We start from the raw sequence: 16,836 nt of genomic DNA, 5'->3' as shown, positions 1-16,836 counted from the left end.
CTCAAGTTGAGACCGGACTGGGACATTTTGGATGTTCAAACGCATTCGGCGGAAAATAGAGGTAGGCTTAAAAGTGCTTGAACTGTTCGGCTCGGACATTTGAAGTTGGAGTAGAGATAGTGTTGTTTACACCGCCCAATCGGCAAAAGTAAAACGGCACCTGATGAAAATACTCGGGAACTTGTAACATACTCAAAGTGGATGTTAGTAAAACTGAACAGTCAGTCGCCACCCTCAAAAAGAAAAAGAGAACAGTCAGTCGCCCTACGTCACGGGCCGCCCGGTGATGACGACGTAGCTGGCCGCTAGGCTGGTCACAGTGGCAAGGAACTTAGAAGTAACATCACACACTCCAATACAACTTTGCTTATGTGGCACGTATTTAATGAAGAGAGAGGTGCTTGTGGTAACTAGCTAAGTTACCGGAACATCACACACTCCAAGAAACAATGAGTCTATAACCTAATAAATACATCGTTGCATGACACTACATAAATGTTTTTACCCACTATGAGGATAGAAACATAGTCTAGGGAAGTGTGAAGTTACTAGCTTATGTTCTTGCCCATTGTGACCTGCCTTAGCACATTCACCACGGCCGTGGCTATTGTACGTGTCGTGTCCCGGCACCAGGCAACCAGCCGACGAACCCGGGGCGCCGACGGCGCCGGAAAAGAGGACATGCGAGCAAACTAATTCAGCAAAACTTTTTACTCATTGTCGAATATTTACATGAGCAATTGGGCATTGCGCCTAAACAATCACAAGAGCTTGCGCATGCAGGAGTGTGCTGTACCAGCAGCAATGGCATGCTTCACCGCGAGACGGACTCACACGATGACCACGGTGATGACCGTGTTCGTCTCCGCCGCCTCCCCGGGCGCGCCATCGATGACCGGCTGCCGGCACGTGGGACAGGAGCCGTGGGACACCAGCCAGGCGTCGACGCAGCGGACGTGGAAGCCGTGCCCGCAGAGCGGCAGCACACGCACCTTCTCGCCGTCCACGAACTCGCTCAGGCATATGGCGCACACGTCGTCGATGTCCTCCCCGGAGCCGTACACCTCCACGGGGAGGCTCCTGAGGACGCGCCTCTTGATGCCGCTGCCGCTGCAGGCCACCCGCGCCGACGCCCGGCCCTCGCCGGCAGCGGCCGCGGCCCCGCGCCACACGCGCCGGAGCGCGCACCGCACCATTAAATTGAGTCCGATGACGAGGAGCAGCGCGAAGAAGAGCGCGGCCAGGATGATCACCACGTTGGTCTCGAAAGCCGGGTCTGCCCCCGCCCCCGCGGGCGCCGCCGCGCCTCCGTCGCCTCCGTAGGCAACGCTCGACGCGGGCGCTTCCGCATCAGGACGACCCATGGTTGATGAAGTTATATAATCTGAGAGCTGCCCACCGAGCAGGATCGAGCAGAGAGTTCACCGGGCCTCCTCTGTTTCAAGCTATTCGAACTGGATTTTGATGCCTGTGCTAGCCGCTATCAGTGTCTGTCTGTCGTTCTCTGCTCCGTTCGTGGGGTATATATAAGGTCTGCCGCTGCGCGAGTGTTATTTGTTGGATGACAAGGCATTGGGTAAAGTTCAGGTATCTGGTAGTGAAAGCTCACGTCTACGACTGTCAAGTGGCACGACTGTGGCTATTGTGCTGTACTACGTGGTGCCCGTCCCCACTCCCTTGTAAGTATAAGTATTACGTTGTACCCGTCCCCAACCCGGGGATTTTACCGAGACCGAACCCGTAAAGGCCGAACTAAAACCGCTCGTAAGAACTAAAAGACCGAATTATTTTGGTCGGACCGGTCTTCTTCTCTGGATGACTGAATAAACTCAATAGACCAAATTGACACAATTCTCGTGATGTTTATGGCACAATTACCATAATCATCGGTCTTCTCTGTAAGTTTAAGGCACAATTCTAGTTGCATACATCTACTATATAGTATATATACATGATGTTGTCTGAACTCTATATTTACTTTAATATCAAAAGACACTCGATGTTAAATTTGAGAAGACAAATGGCTTGGGGTACCAAGTCCTTTTCATATTGTCTAAAATAAGCATGATTTTATACATAATTGAACTTCTAAGCTCTTCTTAGGATTAGACACAGGGAAGGAGAAGAGAGACATGATACATATGCCAGGGAGAGAGAAAAAAATGCGGCTACTAAAGAAAGTGACACAAATGTGCTTATTTTTGTTGCAAAAAGTCGTCCACATAGTCAAGTTTTCAATACCAACTACATAGGTAGTTAGAACTGAAACTACATCACGGTACCAAATAATGCCAGCTCCTAGAATTTGTAATTAGTTTGGATTAAGATTTTAATCCAATTATATAGCCAAACAAAACAAATGTTGGAGAAAAATAAATTAAGTACAACTAAGAAATTGCGGTTTTAAATACAAATATAAAACTGTATGCATGGGACATTAACATCACAACTTCAAAGTCTAGAGAACCTCATCTTGCAGTGAAATCTTATGGTTGTGAGCAATAGTGGCACAAGTGGTGCGTGTACGTGGTGTGCGTCCCTACCACTTTTTTTTTTTGTGCGCCCCTACCACATTGTAAAAATGAAGCAAAAAAGTGCGCCCTTATCTGTTATACAACGGAAGAGTGTGAATGTACGTTGTGGGTGTCCCCACCGTATCCAAAACGAAACATGCAAAAGCATGCACTTTGTTTGCGTGGCTAGGAAAAAAATCTGCCACAATATCCTACAAGGCATCGTCCCTATGGGGAGTTTATTACCATACCTAAATGCATAAGGTGACAATGCAAGTGCTAATGCAGACAGTGAGTGATCGGTGGTTGGTGCTCTGCTTTGTTTATGTGCACTTTCTTGGTATCTTTGATATCCAAGGTTTGATTGTAGATTGATTGGCCGAGAGATTTTGAAGATACTAATGAGTTGTTTAAATGATCCATAACAGGGGGAATTGTTTAGGCTATCGTCCCGTAAAGCTGCGCCCAACAGAATAGCAGTATGCTGATCTCAATGTACTCCGGGAGTAAAAAGAAATATAAGATCGTTCGATCTTACATTTCTTTACCGCAGGAGTACTTTTTAATAGTGATTTAGAACTGAGTTACTCTGTTGTGCACGTACCCACTCGCTAATATCTTCCTTGACATAAATATATGAACTTTTCCTCCAAAAATAAATAAATAAATGCACCAGAAAATATCTTTCTCTAAACATACTTTTCTATTAAAAATGATTCAACATAGAGTTAATACCTTCCCGTGCCAAATAGCGATCTGCTCTTTAACTGTTTAACATACTTCCTTTTAAGCGCTTTAGAACTAGAGTTGTTCAAGCTAACCTTGCCCTAAAGCTAGACTAGAAAATATCTACTTTTGAAAAAGTAATTCTAGTTTCTTAATGATTCATAAGAGATTTGTTTGACTTATTTTTCTACTAAAGATGCTACAAGCAAGCAACGCCGCTCATTGGCCAGCATATACGCTTTGTGTTTTAGCATTTGGTGGCATGAGTCAATTGAGGCGGTGGATATGGGTCTACCATGTAGTAGATTGTGTGTTGCAATTGTATCACATCGGCGAGATATTATTCATATGAGACAGTGTAAGTATAGTAAGCGGTATCTTGTTATTTTTGCTGGACTTCGGAATCACCCGCACATAAATATGTTTTCTTCATCCCAAACACAAAGGCATGACAAGCCCTGTGAAGGCATAGTAAATCAATGTATTTGCAATAAATATGTAGTGCCCTGCACACCTGATTTGAGAGGCATGAAGAAAAGAAGACACAATTACCTTACTAGCATACTTGGTTATTCTTAAAACTGGATGATACCACGCGCATTGCCGCGGGAATTATAGCAACATATTTCAATGAGATTTGACATGTGGAATATAAATATTTATTTTAATAACACATGAATAAAAATTTAAAATATATATGACTTATTAAATTTGATTATGTATAGTTGTAAAATATTTATTGAATATAAGTAGAATAGTGAAAATATTTTCTCATCCATAGTTTCTTGTGGTGGTGGGTCTTTTTCTATGCATAGTTGCAAGTTGAGGTGGGTCTTATCGTACCCATAATTGTATAGTGATGTGCATGCTTGTATGTTGAGACAAATAATATAGTGAGGATCACTCTGTTAAGTATATACCATTTCAAGAGAGTTGTTTACCTTATCTTACCATAAAGATACACCTACCAAATATTGTCATGACCGTCCTTGCCTCGCCACTACCGACTGATACGTCTCAAACGTATCTATAATCTTTCATTGTTTCATACTACTATCATATCACTTCTACATATTTTTGGCAAAAATTTATATTATTTTTATTTAGACTAACCTATTAATCCAATGGCAAAGCTCAGTTCCAGTTTTCTATTGGTTTTGTGAATATAGGCCAAAAACTCACCGAGCCGGAACACGCTGATTGTTATTGATTTTTTCTTAAAAATATTGGATTTTTTTGGCGAAAAGGAATCAATGCAAGGTGGTGCCCGAGGGCCCACATGGACTAGGGGTGCGGCTAGGCCTCTAGCAACATGGAGGCTCTGGAGGTCGGTTGGGGTCATTATTTCGCCGCAAGAAAGCTAATTTCTGAGAAAATAATTGTGTAAAATGATCAGCCCGGTTAGAGTTACGCATCTCCGGATATTTAAGAAACGGTATTCAGTCGTACAAATAGTACCGAAACAGAGAGAAAAAAGAAAAGGGAGATCCAACCTTAGAGGGGATGCCGCCTCCGTGAGCCATGGAGCCCAAGGACCAATGGGAAGACCTTCTCCCATCTAGGGGGAAGGACAAGCAAGAATAAGGAGGGGCCTTTCCCTTGTTGGAAATATGCCCTAGAGGCAATAATAAAATGGTTATTATTATATTTCTTTGTTCATGACAATTGTCTATTATTCATGCTATAATTGTATTATCCGGAAATCGTAACACACGTGTGAATACATAGACCACAACATGTCCCTAGTGAGCCTCTAGTTGACTAGCTCGTTGATCAACGGATAGTCATGGTTTCCTGACTATGGAAATTGGATGTCATTGATAACGGGATCACATCATTAGGAGAATGATGTGATGGACAAGACCCAATCCTAAGCATAGCTCAAAGATCGTGTAGTTTGTTTAGCTAGAGCTTTTCCAAATGTCAAGTATCATTTCCTTAGACCATGAGATTGTGCAACTCCCGGATACCGTAGGAGTGCTTTGGGTGTGCCAAACGTCACAACGTAACTGGGTGACTATAAAGGTGCACTACGGGTATCTCCGAAAGTGTCTGTTGGGTTGGCACGAATCAAGACTGGGATTTGTCACTCCGTATGACGAAGAGGTATCTCTGGGCCCACTCGGTAATGCATCATCATAATGAGCTCAATGTGACCAAGTGTCTGGTCACGGGATCATGCATTACGGTACGAGTAAAGTGACTTGCCGGTAACGAGATTAAACGAGGTATTGGGATACCGACGATCGAATCTCGGGCATGTAACGTATCGATTGACAAAGGGAATTGTATACAGGATTACTTGAGTCCTCGACATCGTGGTTCATCCGATGAGATCATCAAGGAGCATGTGGGATCCAACAAGGGTATCCAGATCCCGCTGTTGGTTATTGACCGGAGAGGTGTCTCGGTCATGTCTGCATGTCTCCCGAACCCGTAGGGTCTACACACTTAAGGTTCGGTGACGCTAGGGTTGTAGAGATATAGGTATGCAGTAAACTGAATGTTGTTCGGAGTCCCGGATGACATCCCGGACGTCACGACGAGTTCTGGAATGGTCCGAAGGTAAAGAATTATATATAGGAAGTGAAGTTTCGGCCATCGGGAAAGTTTCGGGGGTTACCGATATGTATCGGGACCACCGGAAGGGTCCCGGGGGTCCACTGGGTGGGCCACCTATCCCGGAGGGCCCCATGGGCTGAAGTGGGAGGGGAACTAGCCCCTGGTGGGCTGGTGCGCAACCCCCTTGGGCCCCCCTGCGCCTAGGGTTGGAAACCCTAGGGTGGGGGGCGCCTCCACTTGCCTTGGGGGGCAAGGCACCCCCTTGGCCGCCGCCCCCCCTAGGAGATCCCATCTCCTAGGGCCGGCGCCCCCCAGGGGCCCTATATAAAGAGGGGGGAGGGAGGGCAGCCGCACCCATGCTCTTGGCGCCTCCCTCTCCCCTTGCTACACCTCTCCCTCTCGCAGACGCTTGGCGAAGCCCTACCGAGATCGCTGCTGCATACACCACCACGCCGTCGTGCTGTTGGATCTTCATCAACCTCTCCTTCCCCCTTGCTGGATCAAGACGGAGGAGACTTCTCCCTGACCGTACGTTTGTTGAACGCGGAGGTGCCGTCCGTTCGGCGCTAGGATCTCCGGTGATTTGGATCACGACGAGTACGACTCCCTCAACCCCGTTCCCTTGAACGCTTCCGCTCGATCTACAAGGGTATGTAGATGCACTCCCCTCTCTCATTGCTAGATGAACTCATAGATTGATCTTGGTGAAACCGTAGGAAATTTTTTATTTTCTGCAACGTTCCCCAACAGTGGCATCATGAGCTAGGTCTATGTGTAGTTCTCTTTGCACGAGTAGAACACAAATCTGTTGTGGGCGTAGATGTTGTCAACTTTCTTGCCACTACTAGTCTTATTTTGCTTCAGCGGTATTGTGGGATGAAGCGGCCCGGACCGACCTTACACGTACGCTTACGTGAGACAGGTTCCACCGACTGACATGCACTAGTTGCATAAGGTGGCTAGCGGGTGTCTGTCTCTCCCACTTTAGTTGGAGCGGATTCGATGAAAAGGGTCCTTATGAAGGGTAAATAGAAGTTGACAAATCACGTTGTGGCTTTTACGTAGGTAAGAAAACGTTCTTGCTAGAACCCTATTGCAGCCATGTAAAACTTGCAACAACAATTAGAGGACGTCTAACTTGTTTCTGCAGCATATGATTTGTGATGTGATATGGCCAAAAGTTGTGATGAATGATGAATGATATATTGTGATGTATGAGATCATGTTCTTGTAATAGGAATCACGACTTGCATGTCGATGAGTATGACAACCGGCAGGAGCCATAGGAGTTGTCTTAATTATTGTATGACCTGCGTGTCAATAATTTAACGCCATGTAATTACTTTACTTTATTTCTAAACCGTTAGCCATAGTAGTAGGAGTAATAGTTGGCGAGCAACTTCATGGAGACACGATGATGGAGATCATGATGATGGAGATCACGGTGTCATGCCGGTGACGAAGATGATCATGGAGCCCCGAAGATGGAGATCAAAGGAGCTATATGATATTGGCCATATCATCTCACTGTTTAATTGCATGTGATGGTTATTATGTTTATGCATCTTGTTTACTTAGAACGACGGTAGTAAATAAGATGATCCCTCATAATAATTCCAAGAAAGTGTTCCCCCTAACTGTGCACCGTTGCGAAAGTTCGTCGTTTCGAAGCACCACGTGATGATCGGGTGTGATAGATTCTAATGTTCACATACAACGGGTGTAAGACAGATTTACACACGCATAAACACTTAGGTTAACTTGACGAGCCTAGCATGTACAGACATGGCCTCGGAACACAAGAGACCAAAAGGTCGAACATGAGTCGTATGGAAGATACAATCAACATGGAGATGTTCACCGATGATGACTAGTCCGTCTCACGTGATGATCGGACACGGCCTAGTCGATTCGGATCATGTATCACTTAGATGACTAGAGGGATGTCTAATCTGAGTGGGAGTTCATTAAATAATTTGATTAGATGAACTTAATTATCATGAACTTAGTCTGAAATCTTTACAATATGTCTTGTAGATCAAATGGCCCATGTTACCCTCAACTTCAACGTGTTCCTAGAGAAAACCAAGCTGAAAGATGATGGCAGCAACTATACGGACTGGGTCCGGAACCTGAGGATCATCCTCATAGCTGCCAAGAAATATTATGTCCTAGAAGCACCGCTAGGTGAAGCACCCATCCCAGAGAACCAAGACGTTATGAACGCTTGGCAGTCTCGTGCTAATGATTACTCCCTCGTTCAGTGCGACATGCTTTACAGCTTAGAACCGGGGCTCCAAAAGCGTTTTGAGCAACACGGAGCATATGAGATGTTCGAAGAGCTGAAAATGGTTTTCCAAGCTCATGCCCGGGTTGAGAGATATGAAGTCTCCGACAAGTTCTTCAGCTGTAAGATGGAGGAAAATAGTTCTGTCAGTGAGCACATACTCAAGATGTCTGGGTTGCACAACCGCTTGACTCAGCTGGGGGTTAATCTCCCGGATGACATGGTTATTGACAGAATCCTCCAGTCGCTTCCACCGAGCTACAAAAGCTTTGTGATGAACTTCAATATGTAGGGGATGGAAAAGACCATTCCTAAGGTATATTCAATGCTAAAATCAGCGGAGGTAGAGATCAAGAAAGAACATCAAGTGTTGATGGTGAATAAAACCACTAAGTTCAAGAAAGGCAAGGGTAAGAAGAACTTCAAGAAGGACGGCAAGGGAATTGTCGTGCCCGGTAAGCCAGTTGCCGGGAAGAAGTCAAAGAATGGACCCAAGCCTGAGACTGAGTGCTTTTATTGCAAGGGATGTGGTCACTGGAAGCGGAACTACCCCAAGTACTTAGCGGACAAGAAGGCAGGCAACACTAAAGGTATATGTGATATACATGTAATTGATGTGTACCTTACCAGTACTCGTAGTAGCTCTTGGGTATTTGATACCGGTGTGGTTTCTCATATTTGTAACACAAAGCAGGAACTGCGGAATAAATGGAGACTGGCGAAGGACGAGGTGACGATGCGTGTCGGGAATGGTTCCAGAGTCGATGTGATCGCCGTCGGCATGCTACCTCTACATTTACCTACGGGGTTAGTTTTAAACCTCAATAATTGTTATTTAGTGCCAAGTTTGAGCATGAACATTGTATCTGGATCTCGTTTAATACGAGATGGCTACTCATTTAAATCCGAGAATAATGGTTGTTCTATTTATAGGAGAGATATGTTTTATGGTCATGCCCCGATGGTCAATGGTTTATTCTTAATGAATCTCGAACGTAATGTTACACATATTCATAGTGTGAATACCAAAAGATGTAAAGTTGATAACGATAGTACCACATACTTGTGGCACTGCCGCCTTGGTCACATTGGTGTCAAGCGCATGAAGAAGCTCCATGCTGATGGACTTATAGAGTCTCTCGATTATGAATCATTTGACACATGCGAACCATGCCTCATGGGCAAAATGACCAAGACTCCATTCTCCGGAACAATGGAGCGAGCAACCAACTTATTGGAAATCATACATACCGATGTGTGCGGTCCAATGAGCGTTGAGGCTCGCGGAGGATATCGTTATGTTCTCACTCTCACTGATGACTTGAGTAGATATGGGTATGTCTACTTGATGAAACACAAGTCTGAGACCTTTGAAAAGTTCATGGATTTTCAGAATGGGGTAGAGAATCAACGTGACCGAAAAATAAAGTTCTTACGATCAGATCGTGGAGGAGAATATTTAAGTCACGAATTTGGTACGCACTTAAGGAAATGTGGAATCGTTTCACAACTCACGCCGCCTGGAACACCTCAGCGTAACAGTGTGTCCGAACGTCGTAATCGCACTTTATTGGATATGGTGCGATCTATGATGTCTCTTACCGATTTACCGCTATATTTTTGGGGATACGCTCTAGAGACAACTACATTCACTTTAAATAGGACACCGTCTAAATCCATTGAGACGACACCGTATGAATTATGGTTTGGGAAGAAACCTAAGCTGTCATTTCTAAAAGTTTGGGGATGCAATGCTTATGTCAAGAAACTTCAACCTGAAAAGCTTGAACCCAAGTCGGAAAAATGCGTCTTCATAGGATACCCTAAGGAAACCATTGGGTATACCTTCTACCTCAGATCCGAAGGCAAGATCTTTGTTGCCAAGAACGGGTCCTTTCTGGAGAAAGAGTTTCTCTCGAGAGAAGTAAGTGGGAGGAAAGTGGAACTTGATGAAGTACTACCTCTTGAACCGGTGAGTAGCGCAGCTCGGGAAGATGTTCCTGTGGTGCCAGCACCAACTGAAGAGGAAGTTAACGATGATGATCAAGGTACTTCGGATCAAGTTACTACTGAACTTCGTAGGTCCACGAGGACACGTTCCACACCAGAGTGGTATGGCAATCTTGTCCTGGAAATCATGTTGTTAGACAACGGTGAACCTTCGAACTATGAAGAAGCGATGGCGGGCCCAGATTCCAACAAATGTCTTGAAGCCATGCAACCCGAGATAGGATCCATGTATGAAAAGGAAGTATGGACTTTGACAGACTTGCCCGATGATCGGCGAGCGATAGAAAACAAATGGATCTTTAAGAAGAAGACGAACGCAGATGGTAATGTTACCATCTATAAAGCTCGACTTGTCCCTAAGGGTTATCGACAAGTTCAAGGGGTTGACTACGATGAGACTTTCTCTCCCGTAGCGAAGCTGAAGTCCGTCCGAATCATGTTAGCAATTGCCGCATACTATGATTATGAGATATAGCAGATGGACGTCAAAATGGCATTCCTTAACGGTTATCTTAAGGAAGAACTGTATATGATGTAGCCGGAAGTTTTTGTCGATCCTAAGAATGCTAACAAGGTGTGCAAGCTCCAGCGATCCATTTATGGGCTGGTGCAAGCATCTCGGAGTTGGAACATTCGCTTTGATGAGATGATCAAAGCGTTTGGGTTTATGCAGACTTATGGAGAAGCCTGCGTTTACAAGAAAGTGAGTGGGAGCGTTGTAGCATTTCTCATATTATATGTAGATGACATACTTTTGATGGGAAATGATATAGAACTCTTGGACAGCATTAAAGCCTACTTGAATAAGTGTTTTTCAATGAAGGACCTTGGAGAAGCTGCTTACATACTGGGCATCAAGATCTATAGGGATAGATCGAGACGCCTCATAGGTCTTTCACAAAGCACATACCTTGATAAGATATTGAAGAAGTTCAATATGGATCAGTCTAAGAAGGGGTTCTTCCCTGTGTTGCAAGGTGTGAAATTGAGCTCAGCTCAATGCCCGACCATGGCAGAAGATATAGAAGAGATGAGTGTCATCCCCTATGCCTCAGCCATAGGGTCTATTATGTATGCCATGCTGTGTACCAGACCTGATGTAAACCTTGCCGTAAGTTTGGTAGGAAGGTACCAAAGTAATCCGTCAAGGAACACTGGACAGCGGTCAAGAATATCCTGAAGTACCTGAAAAGGACTAAGGACATGTTTCTCGTGTATGGAGGTGACGAAGAGCTCGTCGTAAAGGGTTACGTCGACGCTAGCTTCGACACAGATCTGGATGACTCTAAGTCACAAACCGGATACGTGTATATTTTGAATGGTGGGGCAGTAAGCTGGTGCAGTTGCAAGCAAAGCGTCGTGGCGGGATCTACATGTGAAGCGGAGTACATGGCAGCCTCGGAGGCAGCGCATGAAGCAATCTGGGTGAAGGAGTTCATCACCGACCTAGGAGTCATACCCAATGCGTCGGGGCCGATCAAACTTTTCTGTGACTGCATTTGCCAAGGAGCCCAGGTTTCACAAGAAGACCAGGCACATCAAGCGTCGCTTCAACTCCATTCATGAAAATGTTCAAGATGGAGACATAGATATTTGTAAAGTACATACGGACCTGAATGTAGCAGATCCGTTGACTAAACCTCTCCCTAGGGCAAAACATGATCAACACCAAAATTCCATGGGTGTTTGATTCATCACAATGTAACTAGATGATTGACTCTAGTGCAAGTGGGAGACTGTTGGAACTATGCCCTAGAGGCAATAATAAAATGATTATTATTATATTTCTTTGTTCATGATAATTGTCTGTTATTCATGCTATAATTATATAATCCGGAAATCGTAATACACATGTGAATACATAGACCACAACATGTCCCTAGTGAGCCTCTAGTTGACTAGCTCGTTGATCAACGGATAGTCATGGTTTCCTAACTATGGACATTGGATGCCATTGATAACGGGATCACATCATTAGGAGAATGATGTGATGGACAAGACCCAATCCTAAGCATAGCTCAAAGATCGTGTAGTTTGTTTAGCTAGAGCTTTTCCAAATGTCAAGTATCATTTCCTTAGACCATGAGATTGTGCAACTCCCGGATACCGTAGGAGTGCTTTGGGTGTGCCAAACGTCACAACGTAACTGGGTGACTATAAAGGTGCACTACAGGTATCTCCGAAAGTGTCTGTTGGGTTGGCACGAATCAAGACTGGGATTTGTCACTCTATATGACGGAGAGGTATCTCCGGGCCCACTCGGTAATGCATCATCATAATGAGCTCAATGTGACCAAGTGTCTGGTCACGGGATCATGCATTACGGTATGAGTAAAGTGTCTTGCCGGTAACAAGATTAAACGAGGTATTGGGATACCGACGATCGAATCTCGGGCATGTAACGTACCGATTGACAAAGGGAATTGTATACGGGATTACTTGAGTCCTTGACATCGTGGTTCATCCGATGAGATCATCGAGGAGCATGTGGGAGCCAACATGGGTATCCAGATCCCGATGTTGGTTATTGACCGGAGAGGTGTCTCGGTCATGTCTGCATGTCTCCCGAACCCGTAGGGTCTACACACTTAAGGTTCGGTGACGCTAGGGTTGTAGAGATATAGGTATGAAGTAAACCGAAAGTTGTTCGGAGTCCCGGATGAGACCGCGGACGTCACGAGGAGTTCCGGAATGGTCCGGAGGTAAAGAATTATATATAGGAAGTGAAGTTTCGGCCATCGGGAAAGTTTTGGGGGTTACCAGTATTGTACCGGGACCACCGGAAGGGCCCCGAGGGTTCACCAGGTGGGGCCACCTATCCCGGAGGGCCCCATGGGCTGAATTGGGAGGGGAACCAGCCCCTGGTGGGCTAGTGCGCCCCCCCCCTTGGCCCTCCTGCGCCTAGGGTTGGAAACCCTAGGGTGGGGGGCGCCTCCACTTGCCTTGGGGGGCAAGGCACCCCCTTGGCCGTCGCCCCCCCTAGGAGATCCCATCTCCTAGGGCCGGCACCCCCCCTAGGGGCCATATATAAAGAGGGGGAGGGAGGACAGCCGCACCCATGCTCTTGGCGCCTCCCTCTCCCCTTGCTACACCTCTCCCTCTCGCAGACGCTTGGCGAAGCCCTGCCGAGATCCCTGCTGCATCCACCACCACGTCGTCGTGCTGCTGGATCTTCATCAACCTCTCCTTCCCCCTTGCTAGATCAAGAAGGAGGAGACGTCTCCCTGACAGTACGTGTGTTGAACGCGGAGGTGCCGTCCGTTTGGCGCTAGGATCTCCGGTGATTTGGATCACGACGAGTACGACTCCCTCAACCCCGTTCCCTTGAACGCTTCCGCTCGACCTACAAGTGTATGTAGATGCACTCCTCTCTCTTGTTGCTAGATGAACTCATAGATTGATCTTGGTGAAATCGTAGGAAATTTTTTATTTTCTGCAACGTTCCCCAACATCCCTCTCTTCCAGTGGCGTAGAGCACCGTCGGGGGACCATCATCACGGAGCTCATCTCCATCAACTTCGCCATCGTCATCAACATCTTTATCCCTCTCTATGCATTAATGTACTCTCTCTCTCTCTCTCGTTGTAATCTCTGCTTGAACATGGTGTTTGATGTTATATATTACTATCCAATGATGTGATGCATCTCTATTATGCCTGAGTAGTTTTTTTGTCATATGGGTTAATTGTGTTATGCTATGGTGTATATGAGTTGTATGCTATTATGGTGGTGTCCTATGGTGCACACCATTTCGCACACACATGTGAGATTCTTGTTGTAGGGTGTTGCAATATGTGATTGATTTTCTTATAGTGGTTGTCGGGAGTGATTGGAACATAAATCCTAGTTCATGAGTTGTTGAATATGATATTAAAGGGGGCCTTAAAACTTAATCCTATGGTTGGGTTTTACCTTAATGAAACTTTGGTGTTTGTGGATGCTTCCTAGAGTTCCAATCATAAGTACTTGTAGCCAATGGACTTTGCTGCTTGTTAGCATAGGCCTCTCCGACATTAAACACTACAATAGATGATTATCACTATAGTTTCATATCTTACTGCCCCGGGACAACCCTTTTCTTTATTTCCCTTTCAAAACCCTTTACTTTATCATTCTTTTATTTAAACAACACCTAATATTTAATCCCAAGTTCTTTATATTCTTGCAAAGCTATTTTTTCATTCTCGCAAAGTAGTTTTATCTCTTGTTTCTCGGTAAAGCAAACGTTTAGTGTGTGTAGAGTTGTATCAACAGTTGACATAACTTAAGAGAATATTAATTCTACCTTTAGTTTCTCGTTGGGTTCGACACTCTTAACTTAACGAAAAGGCTACAACTGATCACCTACACTTGACTACAAAATCACCGACACACATTGATGGGCAAAGCCCACTAGCAGCAAGCGATGAGAGACTTGTCTTTTTACGTGGAAGGGCAGGATCTTATGTGGATCTTCAATGTTGTGTGTGCGGGTGTTTAGCTCAGCCTTGCCTAGCGACGACTAGCAGTGGTGCGGCTGCGTGCTACCCATGGATCTATGGTTGGGAGCGTAGCTAGTCCGGTTTTGGCGGCCCTGCCTTGTCTATCTTTTCGGATGTGCCTTGCCCCGTGGGGGACGACGGTGCCGCGGCTGCGCGCAGCTGGTCTAGCTAGCACTTAGGCTTCCGAAGGTGGACATAGGCATCCACCAGTGGCTTCACAGGGAGAACCCTTGCACGGGCGGCAATCATCTCGACAACACGGTAGTTTGGGCGCGTGGATCCGATACCCATATATGCTGAACCGAAGCGGCAACCGATGAGAACTGGTGCACCACAGTGGCGCACGAGGCTTGCAAGATCATGCAGATCTGGTACGATGCATCGGGCGTTCGCTTTGTCCTTTGGGTCTGCTAGCATGGTGGTGACGTGCACCACAAACATTGAAGGGACAATGATGCGGTAGTGATCGGAAGCGATGTGATCATCTTCTCTTCCTGCATTTCTTCTTTAATTGGCATCCTTGTTTTGTGTGAGGAGGGGCAATAGAGAGCTAGGTGGACGACCACTATGGAGGTAGACATCATGGTTTTATACTCTTGGAGTGGAAACCATGATGTACCGTTCTGACATGATCAAGTAGCATCGATGTCTGTAAGTCACTACCTTGTGGAAGGTGTTGGTACAAGATTTTGTTTCAGGGATGATAGCCGCTGGTGTAACTTCTCTTTTGACCAACTAACATCAGCGTACGAGCGATGATTCCTTCTTGAAGGTGCACTGGATAAGTGAACTTTTACCCTCGTTTAAACAATATATTCTCAAATATTTTGTATTTTTTCCCTTCAACTTGCCCACTAATCAGTAATAATTGCAAAGATGTACAAATTTCTTTCTTTATCCCATTATTACATGCATATAAAGACGTTTTTTTGGGTGGAAATCAAACCATATATGAAAAGTAGTGGACGAGAATGTTGACTCTGGTTAAAGTGGGCATCAATGGTGTTACCAGAAGAGAAGACGGCCGATGGTATGACGTGCCCTGTCGTACAACGCACCATCTAATATATGATGTCAGCACAAAAAACATTCGTGAAGATGCCCCGGTCATTGGAGTACCAGCATCCAAGTGATCTGTTGAACTAAACAGTTAGGGCATGGCCAACGGTTAGCCCCAGAGGTGATGCTCCGCAAGCCAACTAGGCTCGAAAGCCATTGTGGATCAAAAGCTAATGCCTCAAGTGTTGGGGAACGTAGTAATTTCAAAAAAAAATCTACGCACACGCAAGATCATGGTGATGCATAGCAACGAGCGGGGAGAGTGTGTCCACGTACCCTCGTAGACCGAAAGCGGAAGCGTTAACACAACGCGGTTGATGTAGTCGTACGTCTTCACGGCCCGACCGATCAAGCACCGAAACTACGACACCTTCGAGTTTTACCACACGTTCAGCTCGATGACGTCCCTCGAACTCCGATCCAACCGAGTGTCGAGGGAGAGTTCCGTCAGCACGACGGCGTGGTGACGATCTTGATGTTCTACCGTCGCAGGGCTTCGCCTAAGCACCGCCACGATATTATCGAGGTGGACTATGGTGGAGGGGGGCTCCGCACACGGCTAAGAGATCCAAGGGATCAATTGTTGTTGTGCCTAGAGGTGCCCCCCTGAACCCGTATATAAAGGAGCCAGGGGAGGGGGTCGTCCGGCCAGGAGGGGCGCGCCAGGAGGAGTCCTCCTCCCACCGGGAGTGGGACTCCCCCCCCCCCTTCCTTGTTGGAGTAGGAGAGAAGGAAAGAGGGGGAGAGGAGGAAGGAAAAGGGGGCTGCACCCCTTGTCCAATTCGGACCAGAGGGGGGCTGCGCGCCTCCTTTCTTTCGGCCTCTCTCCTCTATTCTTGTATGGCCCAATAAGGCCCATATACTCCCCGGCGAATTCCCATAACTCTCCGGTACTCCGAAAAATACCCGAATCACTCGGAACCTTTCCGAAGTCCGAATATAGTCGTCCAATATATCGATCTTTACGTCTCGACCATTTCGAGACTCCTCGTCATGTCCCCGAACTCATCCGGGACTCCGAACTCCTTCGGTACATCAAAACACATAAACTCATAATATAACTGTCATCGAAACCTTAAGCGTGCGGACCCTACGGGTTCGAGAACTATGTAGACATGACCGAAACACGTTTTCGGTCAATAACCAATAGCAGAACCTGGATGCTCATATTGGCTCCCACATATTCTACGAAGATCTT

At 45.9% G+C, this 16,836-nt stretch overlaps 1 protein-coding gene across 1 annotated transcript; it reads right to left on the bottom strand.

Moving 5' to 3' along the window:
• Nucleotides 1-830: 830 nt before the first annotated feature.
• LOC119309879 (RING-H2 finger protein ATL74-like) lies at nt 831-1,364 on the bottom strand. The gene has a single exon (XM_037585780.1). It carries the CDS (start codon nt 1,362-1,364, stop codon nt 831-833), a length of 534 nt encoding a protein of 177 aa, XP_037441677.1.
• Between the last annotated feature and the right edge of the window lie 15,472 nt (nt 1,365-16,836).

This window comes from Triticum dicoccoides, chromosome 5B (assembly GCF_002162155.2).
Source record: "Triticum dicoccoides isolate Atlit2015 ecotype Zavitan chromosome 5B, WEW_v2.0, whole genome shotgun sequence".
NCBI classification, from domain to species: Eukaryota; Viridiplantae; Streptophyta; class Magnoliopsida; order Poales; family Poaceae; genus Triticum; species Triticum dicoccoides.
This window is presented reverse-complemented; position numbering and strand designations above follow the sequence as displayed.

Bases quoted from the DNA above. Each gene is read 5' to 3' on its own strand.
- LOC119309879 (XM_037585780.1), bottom strand. From the start codon at position 1,364: ATGGGTCGTCCTGATGCGGAAGCGCCCGCGTCGAGCGTTGCCTACGGA.